The 11,550-nt window shown below is 38.6% G+C and overlaps 2 protein-coding genes across 2 annotated transcripts; one reads left to right on the top strand and one right to left on the bottom strand.

Moving 5' to 3' along the window:
* The first annotated feature begins 453 nt into the window (after positions 1-453).
* Positions 454-7,588, top strand: aifm4 (apoptosis inducing factor mitochondria associated 4). Its single transcript, XM_054600371.1, has 19 exons — positions 454-775; positions 1,417-1,495; positions 1,631-1,740; positions 1,820-1,929; positions 2,554-2,598; positions 2,708-2,789; positions 2,965-3,077; positions 3,202-3,288; positions 3,383-3,474; positions 3,659-3,789; positions 4,032-4,147; positions 4,242-4,313; positions 4,659-4,722; positions 4,818-4,894; positions 5,107-5,224; positions 5,324-5,422; positions 5,529-5,604; positions 5,690-5,794; positions 6,458-7,588. The coding sequence occupies exons 2-19, from the start codon at positions 1,419-1,421 to the stop codon at positions 6,486-6,488; spliced, it is 1,605 nt and encodes a 534-aa protein (XP_054456346.1). The 5' UTR covers positions 454-775; positions 1,417-1,418; the 3' UTR covers positions 6,489-7,588.
* An 89-nt stretch (positions 7,589-7,677) lies between these two features.
* Positions 7,678-11,018, bottom strand: zgc:153372 (uncharacterized protein LOC767695 homolog). The gene is made up of 10 exons (XM_054600385.1): positions 10,882-11,018; positions 10,370-10,503; positions 9,687-9,837; positions 9,470-9,606; positions 9,288-9,357; positions 9,107-9,188; positions 8,868-8,999; positions 8,642-8,784; positions 8,293-8,415; positions 7,678-8,074 (listed from the first exon to the last, which is right to left on the bottom strand). The coding sequence occupies exons 1-10, from the start codon at positions 10,927-10,929 to the stop codon at positions 7,997-7,999; spliced, it is 1,098 nt and encodes a 365-aa protein (XP_054456360.1). The 5' UTR covers positions 10,930-11,018; the 3' UTR covers positions 7,678-7,996.
* Between the last annotated feature and the right edge of the window lie 532 nt (positions 11,019-11,550).

The raw sequence follows: 11,550 nt of genomic DNA, 5'->3' as shown, positions 1-11,550 counted from the left end.
AATTAGATTTTTCCACTTGATTTGGGGTTATTGCAGAAAATAAAACTCGTGGCAAACACATGTTTATCATACGTTTTGGTCAGCAAAATAATTTATGCACCACTCTTTAACGAACAACCGATGATTCATGGGAAATGGAGTTTATCTCACATATAATTAGAGAATAACGCATGGTACTTTTAATTGGCACACTCTCTATTATACATAAGTATTGTTTGATCATATAACTGGAGCTTGAAACATAATGAGTACTTCTCACTATTTCATCCAGTGGAAGTGTCCAGGGCCTGACCATGAACATGAATGACTGCTCTAATATTTGGTGACACAGCGCCACCTTCAGCAGCCTTCCCCCTCAGCTCCCATTGTACTGTCATTGGTATTGTCAGCTTCAACCTCCATTGCACAACGTGAGACTGATAGACAACAATCTAGCGTTAAAAATTACAATTACACAGAAAAAAAATAGGATTTTCTACAAATTCAAAAGCCAATCAGCTGTTTGATCAGGAGACAGACAGGCGTTTCTCGTCCTGCCCTGGTTCGTGCAGCGGCCGCCTAGATCTCGTGAGTTTATCGGTGACCACGTGTGCGTAACGTCAGAGCAAGTCTGTATCAAATCGGACACAAATCCATCCGGTATTCATCGCGCAGCGGTCGCAGGAGATCGATCCCCTCAGACTGTCTCCTCTCTGAGGAGCGATCTGCGTAAGACCAGTGTGCGTGTCGACGGATGCGTCATTTCTGACTGTAGCTTTTCAACAGAGGAGAACAGGTGAGTGCAGCTATATGGAGGTTTCATGTTTTACTGATTTAATGTCTGACTTTGGGATGAGGCTTGTGTTAAAAAGTGAAAAGCAGGTTCTAGGTGCTAGTTGCTCTACTGACCCGGGATGCTCATCCTGTCAGACTGGCATCAGTCTCATTAATTGTTACTGTTAATGACCAACCACAGCATGTTTAGTAGCAGATATGCAACCCTTATGCAGTAATTGGGAGTCAAATTAGTGTCTGTGTAAGGTATAGATAAGAGTGTCAAAACAAGCACAACTACCAGAAAACATAGGCATTTAAGTCTATCTTCAAAAAGAAAATATTCCAGCAAGCAGGCTCAACAAGAGGTAAATATATATTGTACAAATGTGAACCAAAAAAACAAAGGTTATGAGGTAAAACAAAGGTTTATTTTTTGTGGTGCACATGATGCTCAGCCATGGAATTGATAGTTATGGGAAAGAGTAGAAAACGAAGATCTATGACGAAACTTTTAAATGAAACAACACTAAATGAAACTCCTCAGTTCCTGTATCCCGTGACTCCTTTGCGGAGCCTGTTTATGGTCCATAACCCTCAAAATAGTCATATTTTCCAATATGCATTGTATTTATATTTATTGTGGTCCATCATGTCTTGCAGGAATGAGTCAGTGTCAAGGTGAGGAGCAGGAGGAGGTGACTGAGGTGGTATGTCAGGAGGAGGACCTGAAAGATGGACAGTAAGTCACAACTGGAAAAAAAAAAGATCACATTTTTGGTATAGCCACTTCTATCAGTAAAGTGCAAACCTTTAATGACCTCCTGGAGCTTTTTTCTTCACTATATCTCTTCTTCCCTCTTTTGTGTTTACAAAGGATGAAGGAAGTGACCGTGGGGGAGCAGAAGGTGTTGCTTGTTCGCACTCAGGGTCAGTACAGCGCTGTTGGAAGCAAGTGTTCCCATTACAACGCTCCCCTTGTCAAAGGTAACCCTTCTATCTCTATATAATATAATTAATGCATTGAATTTGAGAATTATTAATTCCATGTTCTCTGATAAACCAGGAGCACTGGTTGGCGACAGAGTGAGATGTCCCTTTCATGGTGCTTGCTTTAATGTCAGAACTGGAGACATCGAAGAGTATCCAGGTCTGGACTCTCTGCCTAGTTATAAGGTAAAACATGTCGGTAGAGAGCAACATTACATAGCAATTAAAAAGCTCTTTTAACATGAAATTAATCCAGGAGAGAGGTTCACTCCAGTTTCAAATTTTGTCACAATTTATATGATCTACTTGAGGATTATTTCCATGTACAAAGAGTACCACATTATGCAAACTATGCACCATGCAAACTACACTTGAATGCAATATATAAAAAGAGTTTAGCAGGGAAAAGACAGAGAAGTTGAGAGATTACATTAAATGTGTTGATGGCAGTTAATCCCACAGCCATTATGTATTTTCCAAAGAGACTAATATTTGCTCAGCTGTTACCACACAGTTTATGACTTCTGTCACTATGTAAGAACATTTAGACTTAACTCCATGTTGAGCAAATGTTTTTAATCAACTTTTTGCAAGAAAAGTGCAAATTTAGACTTATCCTTAGTTCTCTTCATTTGCAGTTCTGTTACCAGATATATCTATTGTTCAGAGTATTTCCTCACTCTTTAAAACATGTCTCTTTTGGTTGTAGAATAGATGGTTTTGTTAACATTCCACCTGCTGCAGACAAATGACTGTGATGTGATCAGTTTACACTTTTGGAACAAAAACATATTTTTTAATATTTCACAGGTAAAAGTTGAGGATGGCAAGGTGTATGTTTCCATCAACAAAAATGTAAGTGATGGCCATTTAAAAAGATGAAAAATGATCACAAGTTTCCCATATAATTCTGTGTTTTTAAGACACTATTTTAAATTGTCCCTCATTTGTTTGTGTCCCTCAGTCTCTGAAGTTGACGAAGCGCGTGAAGGAGATGTGCAGCAAGGCACCAGACAACAAACACACTATTCTGCTGATAGGAGGAGGTTAGGACTAAATGTAACACATGATACATTCATAATAAATACATTTTTCGGGGGCTCACAAATCCCTGCTTGGAGGATTAAAAAAAAGAGACTTGTGCTCAAGTGAATTTGATGGTCTAGTGCTGCCAAAAGCTCTTAAAAAATGACACATTGAATATGAGTTTTGTGATTTCAGGACCGGCCTCGCTGGTTTGTGCTGAAACACTGCGGCAGAACTGCTACGAAGGTCGAATCATCATGGTAACCAAAGACACGCTGCCTCCATTCGACAAGCCCAAACTGAGTAAGGTGAGAACTCAATCAGAGAGGAGAGGTAACCTGTAATCATCCTGCATTGTTTGTATTTTTGAGGTAGGTCTAGTCTTCTGTCAGTGTTTGGCGACAACCAGTATTTAGTCGTTTCCTCTTTCAGGCTTTGGATCTGGACAGCAGCAGCATTCTCCTCCGACCGAGTGACTTCTATCAACAGTATGGTGTTGAGGTGTGGACTCAGAAGGAGGTGAGAAGCTAAACAGACTATTTATTTGCAATGTCTTGAGGAAAACTGATCAACCTCTTTTTGGTCAAGTTAAGACATGTGTTTTGTGTTGCAGGCGGTGTCGGTGAACCCGGTTGATAAGGTGGTGAAGTTGTCTGACGGCTCTTTGCAGCGTTACGACCAGCTTCTAATCTCAACCGGCTGTCGGTAAGAGTCATCATCCTGTTTCTCAAGTTCTCCTCAAACAACAAGAGGACATTTGTGGATTGTTTTGTCACACTCTGGTGTCATAAGACTTATTTAACACAAAAAAAGACAATGGTAACATTCATGAACAAATGTCCATGTGACAACAGCAATGATTACAGTTAATTCTCCATTTTGTTCACAGAGCGCGACCGCTCCAGTGTCCCGGTTCGGACCTGAAGGGAGTGAAGTTGCTGCAGAGATATGAAGACGCCAAAGAGATTCACAACTCCGGTCTGGGCCAGAAAGCTGTTGTGATCGGATCCTCCTTCATAGGTCAACAAGTTCAGTTTTGATATCACATAGCAGAAGGAAACTAGGATTGTGCATCTTTGATTTTGTGTTTGATTAACAGGCTGAAATTAAGCTCCATTTTGAGTCTGTCATTGCGTCGTTTATAGCCTTTATCTGAATTAAATCTGTTATGTAAATATTTGTACAAGATAAAGCTTATTCACAATGCATGTATTCACAACCACATTGCAGAGGGTTAAAGTGTTTTTCCATTAACACAATAGGTATGGAGGTGGCATCCTACTTATCAAACAAAGCGTCCAGTGTGGCCGTGGTTGGCACTTCCAGATACCCGTATGAGCGCTCACTGGGGCCAGAGATCGGCAAAATGAGTATGCAAGTAAGAAGCAACGATGACCGCAGACTGTCACTGTTATCAATCAATGTGATTTCATCAAATGGAACAAAGTTTAAACACAATTTCTTCTTTTAAGATGTTGGAGGAACAAAATGTAAAGTTTTACATGAACGACGGAGTCACTGAAATCCAAGGGGAGAACGGCAAGGTGATTCTACTTTTACTCCATTAGCAGTGACTTTTTTTTCATTGTAGGAAACACACGGGTGTGACTAGATACCTTAACAATGGCTCTGTTATGTTCAAGTGAACCAGTAAGCCATGACAGCATGCACAATACCAGGACAATGAAACGGAAGCAGCTCAAAGGAAATCCAGCCATCATTAATATTACTGTTTATACCTGTGTTTTTTCTACTGTGACAAGTAAAAAGTCTTCAGTGAAAAAAGCCCATTGTCACTGAAACAGGAATTGTGCTGCTTCAAACCTTTGTGTACCTACAGTGTATTATCTACTGTAGATCCATATATAAGTCTCTTTTTTTTTTTCCAGGTGAAGGGAGTGGTGCTGAAGAGTGGTACAGTCCTGGAGGCTGATGTGGTGATTGCCGGGATTGGTAATTTTGTCCTTTTTATATTGCACAAATCCAGTTTTGGACTATTTAAAATATGTAGTTCTGCAGAAATCAAACACAAAGTTCCCTGTTTTTAGGTGTCATCCCCAATTCAGACTTCTTGGCAGGAAGCCAGTTGGAAGTGGATTCAAGGAAAGCTGTGATTGTCGACAAGGTAACACGCTAGATAACAAAGCCATTATCCCTGTGATATTGACATAACTAATGAAGGATACATTTTGGCCAAACATTAATATTGTAATGTCCCTGAATCTCTCAGCTATTGTGTGCCCAGGTGACTGAAACGTATAACTTTATAAATACACTATCTTTGTGAACATAAATGTTAAGGCTCCTGCTGTTAACTCTTTTTATCTTTTCTAACAGTTCATGAGGACCAATATACCAGATATTTTTAGTGCTGGAGACATCACATCTTTCCCTCTGACCATTCGTGGAGACCAAAGGGTCAACGTGGGTCACTGGCAAATGTCACAAGCTCAAGGTAACTGAAGGATTCAAAGAGCCAGTTGCATGTTGCAGGTAAGGCTGAGTTCTGTTTGGATATTTCTTATCATGCATGTATTGTTTCTTTAACCATCAGGAAGAGTAGCCGCCTTAAACATGCTAAAGAAACCAACCAAATGTGAGTCTGTTCCTTTCTTCTGGACTGTTTTACTTGGGAAGAGCATCAGATACACAGGTAGAGTATTTATTGAGGAAAGTATCACCCTTGCATTAGTATATTTAAACCAATAAAACCCCCCTGTACTGGATCTCATTTCCCCCCTTTCATTTCCTCTTTCTAGGCTATGGGGAAGGATACACAGAAATCATATTCAAAGGCAAAGTGGAAGAAAGAAAGTTCCTGGCGTTTTACATCAAGTGAGCAGCTGTGAAATAACTCCTGATACAGCTGAATATGAAAAGTATGCTTTGTGCTGAATGCTTTTCATTTGTCCTTTAACAGAGATGAGGTGGTGGTAGCGGCCGCCAGCCTGATGTTCGACCCAGCTGTGGCCCAACTTGCAGAGCTGATGGCGGCTGGCCGGATTATAACAAAGGCACAGGCTCAGTGAGTGTCATCCTGCTTTCACACAAACTACACTATGTTTTTATATACTGTTTGCACATTAAAGACATGGAACGATGATGGATTCTGAAGCTATGTTATGTCATTAGGGAGGAACCGCTTTCTTATTGTTCATTTTGGCCACTTGGGGGCAGCGGAAACGAGCTGTGAACAGGTCAACGTTTTATTTTGATAGGGCGAACCTGTGACCAAATATTGCTAATTTCCTCATCCAGCAGATATGGAGCAACATTATCATTAATTTGGCGTCATGTCTGTCTCAAATGTTCACTCTCCTTTAAGCTATGCTATGCTAAATGCTGCAATATGTTCACTATGTAAAACAAAAATGAGCTGAACATTCTGTAATGCCTAAGTTGATAATTCTTTGTGGGTCGTTATCTGCAAGTGACTCATTTCACGTTACACAAATTAATTTGATCCACTATTAATATGAAAAAAATGTATTAAAGCAGCAAACTATTATACTGTAACTCAGTTTGTACAGACATGACAGAGACTTGTGGGAAACCTGGATGACATTAAAGTCATGTAAACACTTCACAGGGGTATAAATCATCGGGGTACTTTATGTTCTTTAGCATCATATCTCAAAGCACAGGGCAATTTTGCTAAATATGTGTTTTCTCACTTCCTCCTGTTCAGAGCTGATGACCTGAGCTGGCTGCAGATGTAACCAGATGCCTGCTGTGTGATAACACCTGTCAGTGACGAAGGACCTCGCCTTTCTCTTTCTCGTTCCTCTCTTGTTTTAACTACAGCTCTACTATAAGCTTTTAGCCAACCAACATAACTATGCACAAACATTTTTTTTTACTTGAAACTCCAAGATGCCAAAAACACTCACTTCAATAGCATTTTGTAGTATAGTCATATTTATATAATAATAATAATAATAAAGTAATAGTATTTTTCATACTATTTTATCCACTTAAAACTTTCTGAAAACACACAAACCACTCCACAATATATTTAAGTAACTTTGAGTAACTTTTTTTAGAATCTAAAATACAAAGGTCAGTTAAAATGCTGTGCTCAACAAATACATTGATGAATAGGTTAATTATTAACAGTTTTTTTACTTTCATCAATACCGCTGTTATTTAATCGATCATAAATGTTAATAGCAAAGATATTGTTTATCTATCATATAACTTGTAATTCAAATCCGCATGAATGAATAGAAGAAGAAAGCGCTTTAAGTAATCTTACCTTTAATTTACCTTTATGCTGGATGACAATTTAAGCTCAGGTATTAAACAAACCAGATTGTCCAAATCATACTTACTGTTGTCAGCTGCAGAATGAGGATGTTTTTTCTGTCTATTCTGTGTATTTTCTTAAATAGTTTGTTACACTGATAACAATAAATCATTACTCAACAGTAGATAACCTTTTCATCGGTTTTAGATTTTCAATTGCTTCTGAGTTGGTGACGCAACAAAACACGACTTTAAAAATCTTAATCTTTAGTTATAGTTGAACATTTCTCATCAAACAGCAGAGTGATTTTCAGCCTTTGGAGTTTTACTTCCACTTTTGTTGCTCATTGCTGTTTTGAGTCTGTGTGTCCTGGTTTCTGTCAATTTGCCCTTGTGCATTTTATAAACAGCCCCACTACTGTACCTGCAAGCAGGGAAGTCCACTCTCAGAAGTCTTTGCTTCTTTGCTTACGTCACTGGCTGCAAAGAATTAAACCGGTCAGAGTCTCAGTCTCGTCATGTCTCAGCCATGTAACCGTATAACCTTGTTTGTATTCCATGCGTCGTCCAGTCCTGTTTGAAAGAAAAACAATAAGCTTATGATCTTTAAAAAAAGAAGAAACTCTCTCATGGTGCACAATGCTTTCATAATAAAGTCAAGAACACTGGCAAGATGCTTTTATTGTCATTTGTACACAGAACCTTTAGCTTGTTCCTTTACTCTAGTATATTAAAGCATCAAAAGTTAAAACAATTACTACAAAATGTTATTTTAGTATTTTCAGACTTATTTATTATATAACTCTCAGCACTATCTTGTAAAACAACTAAACCTTGACAAATTACCAATATAACAAAACTTGGTGACAACAAGCATAGAATAGTCTCTAATGTTATGAACTTTTAAAATGCATGTTATGATCTTATTTCAGTTCCATAATGTGTGCAGAACAATCTCCTTTCTCAGGATTCAGCTACATCTTTATTTGCTCGTTTTGGAGCATTGTTTCACTGAAGATCCCAGTTTGTCCGCCAGCAGAAATGGGTTGAGGTGGCAGTACTGAGGAACAAATCAGGAAAAATCATGTTTACTTTCACACGAGAGAGAAACAAATCGTTGCTACAAATAGAGCTTCTTTTTGTAAAACTTAAAAAAACTCTAGGCAACCTTCTTGCATGCAAAACATGGGTCAACATTACTTTATTTCTGAATGCAGTCACTATTTGTTTTTCAAAATGAAAGCATGTCAGCTAAGGTAAACCCAAAACATCAGCTACCTTCGGTGTTGACTCTAAGTCAGACTCTGGTTGATCCGATGCCTGGATTTTGAAATCCGTGGAGAAACGAGAGCTCTGGAGGATTGATACCATCTCTCCATTCACTGCCACCGCCACGTCTTTCTGCATAGCACAAAAGAAAACATTGATATAATCTCTCCAAAACATAACAGATTAGAATAAGATTAGAATATGCAGCATTTCTTTTTATTATAAAATACATATATAGTCCTACTTTTGCTAATACTGGATTAATAAAGGCATAGATTAGTAAATAATCTGTGTAAACATTGATAAAACAATATAATTATGGCCTGATTTGACTTCTCTGGCTGGCATTTTATTATACCTTGAAACAGTGGGAGGAATCAAAGTCTAGCTGATCTGGGAAATCTGCCACAGTTCCTTTGTAGATCACGGTCGCCCCGGACACGACTGGACTTTTGGGCAACTTAAAGAGCCGGTATGTGCCCGAAGCATAGCTGACATCACCTGAAAAAACAAACAATTGGCTCAACTGTTAAGCAAAAATTATCTTTTCATGTTATCAAAATTCAATGTTGCCTTTTTGTTACCTGCTTTTGCTTTGAGCTCACTGTTGTAGATCACAATGTGGCTGGATGAAACAAGATGTGGAGTGCTGAAACCTATGCTGTGTACCAACGAAATGAGATCCTGCCAAAACAGAGAACCGCCCATTCCTTCACCTGTGCCAGAAAGCAAAGGTCAAACACAGGAGAGATTGTCTGTCATCGATGCAGGTATTTTTCTCTTTTACAATGACTTTTTTAATAATAATGTAATATTATTTTACCCCATAGGACTGGATCTTCCTTCATGTGATCAGGAACGACTTTGCTTGCATACATGTCACTATAGTACAGCTCACCTCCCTCCTGTGTGTAAAATGAGTGATGAGAACCATAAACAGAGAGTTCCCTTTACACCTTTCTTTATACACATTAACGCAGCTGGTAGAAATTCTTCAGACTAACCTTCAGGACGTTGTAAGCTTGCTGTAGCACTGCCCTTTTATCAGGACACAAGCAGATGACACAGTTGGATCTGGATAAAATAGAGGGAAAAAGAGTTTTGTTTATAAAACTAATCAAAGCCGTCCTATTGTAATTGTAATATTGTAAGATAATTTGGAATCACATCCATGTTTTAAACCTACAACACAATATCCACCGAGTCACTCTGTATGCCAGCTTCACTGAGCTTCTCCATGTACCCCTGGACAAAGGTGATGTTGGGCTTCTCATAGCCAAACGTCTTCTGATGATACTCAATGTACTGACGAGATGCTGTGATCTGAAGAAATGCAATTCAATTAGCAGAAAGCACAGTAATATATTGTGTCAAACTTTGTGTGAACATGTTTGTGTCATCACCAGCTCTTCAGTCATATCGAGCCCTGTCACATGTCCGCTCGGCCCGACGAGTTTACTGAAGGCATAACAGTCTCTGCCAGAGCCGCTGCCGAGGTCCAGGACTCTGCAGCCCTCGAGCTTCGCTGGGAAGGGAAGACCACAGCCGAAGAATCTGGAGAAAAGAATCATTAATGAAAACATTGTATAACAACAAAATCACTGTGCAATGATGAGAAATACAGAGATATAGCTATGAGCTCTAACAGCAGATTAATAAAGACAAGAACTGAGGCTAGTTCCTCTGCAGGATGACATCTTTAATCACTAAATTAAAGCTAATCAGTAACATATTTGAGTAATGGACGATACAGGATGATGTCCACAAAGTTTTTTAACAGTAATTGTATGCTTTATGATGTGTTTACAGAGAGGTTCAATAAGTAATTCGTCAGTGAAACTGAGGCATGATCATCAATGGATTTTTTCCTGACCTGTCGATGACTGCCTGAATGTGTTTGATTTATAAGAGCCCTATCTGTGTTTTGTGCTCTTTTCGTTGCTATGTAATCAATTTAGTTCCTCTCATACCAATGACACCACCTGATGGCATGTGTAAGAAAGTTGTGTGTGGGTAATCAGTCAGAGTCAAGAGTCAGTTATTTCTAAAGAGGATGTAAAAGTAATGGTGGGGTAAGACAGCCTACCTTTTTGTTACCTCTGGGTGAACCTGGCTCAGTGCATCCTTGACACTTGTGGGCAGTGGCCGGCAAGACTTACTGCAGGAGGTAGCACTTGTTTGCAGATCACAAGAGGACTCCAGTCGGCTGCCATAGTACTTCTGCACACATAATAGTCAGTATATATGGTAAACAACTGCCTTTAAACATGCTTTCACATCTAACTACTATGGGCTCACATGGAAACTAGTGTTACATCATAACTATCATTGCATGCCTTCAACATTTGAATCCCTACATTTGAAAGAGATTACATAACATAAAATAAGGTTCATGAATGATGAAGCAATGAGTATACGTTTTTCCTCCTCCTAATCATATGCATTTGTTTTGACTGAAGAAACGTGAGTATTTTCAACTTCAGGAAAATATTCAGTTGGGTATCAATCAAACAAGGATATGCACTATTATGCAATGTCAGAACTGTTTCTGCAGAAAAACTGAAATCTGAACTACAGACCAATCTGAAGTATGCCTACCTTCACATTTTCCCTCACGTCGTCACAAGACGCCATTATGTCGGACATTGAAAAGACTATACGGAAAAGCAACAGTCTCTACAAAGCTTGGTTTATAGTTGTATTCGTCAGACCTTTGACTTACACTTTATATGTGTTAAGACCTGCCCACTGTCCAATGATCAGCGGACTCTATATTCCGGCCCATTTTATTTTTCACAATAAAAGCATACAGCATTGAAACTTCTACAATAAAAATAGACAAACACAAAACATAAGCTAAATGACATGTGGAGGCTACAAAGAAAAATATCTTGGAAAAAGCAGATACTTCAGTAGCAAAGTGTGAGTATTTTTATTCTATATATTACTTTGATCATTGTAAAAGTCTAAAAGAAAAGAATCACATTATTTATTGCTTTTCAATCAAATTTCACACAGTTCAACTTTCATTGTACCACTTCTGTACGTCTGTACTTTAAGAGCACACTCAAATGTAAGTAAAAGCAAAACAAAGCATTTTCTGTAGGCCTACTGGTTGCATATCATACTCTCAAATCTCAGTATCAAACTAAAATTGTGTCAAAATAATGCATGGGTCTACAGGGTTTGTTTTATGAGTTATTGGAGCAGATAAAAAAAAAAATAAAAACAAAATAATCACCCAATAATCAAGATATTTCCAGTGTA

This window comes from Anoplopoma fimbria, chromosome 1 (assembly GCF_027596085.1).
Source record: "Anoplopoma fimbria isolate UVic2021 breed Golden Eagle Sablefish chromosome 1, Afim_UVic_2022, whole genome shotgun sequence".
NCBI lineage: Eukaryota > Metazoa > Chordata > Actinopteri > Perciformes > Anoplopomatidae > Anoplopoma > Anoplopoma fimbria.
This window is presented reverse-complemented; position numbering and strand designations above follow the sequence as displayed.

Excerpts from the sequence above, each read along its gene's own strand:
- zgc:153372 (XM_054600385.1), bottom strand. The coding sequence starts at position 10,929 with ATGTCCGACATAATGGCGTCTTGTGACGACGTGAGGGAAAATGTGAAG. Across the intron at positions 9,189-9,287 it reads AAGCTTACAACGTCCTGAAG|GAGGGAGGTGAGCTGTACTA; the intron begins GTTAGTCTGAAG and ends TTTTACACACAG. Across the intron at positions 9,000-9,106 it reads GGAAGATCCAGTCCTATGGG|GTGAAGGAATGGGCGGTTCT; the intron begins GTAAAATAATAT and ends TTTCTGGCACAG.
- aifm4 (XM_054600371.1), top strand. The coding sequence starts at position 1,419 with ATGAGTCAGTGTCAAGGTGAGGAGCAGGAGGAGGTGACTGAGGTGGTA. Across the intron at positions 1,741-1,819 it reads CAACGCTCCCCTTGTCAAAG|GAGCACTGGTTGGCGACAGA; the intron begins GTAACCCTTCTA and ends CTGATAAACCAG. Across the intron at positions 4,314-4,658 it reads TCCAAGGGGAGAACGGCAAG|GTGAAGGGAGTGGTGCTGAA; the intron begins GTGATTCTACTT and ends TTTTTTTTCCAG.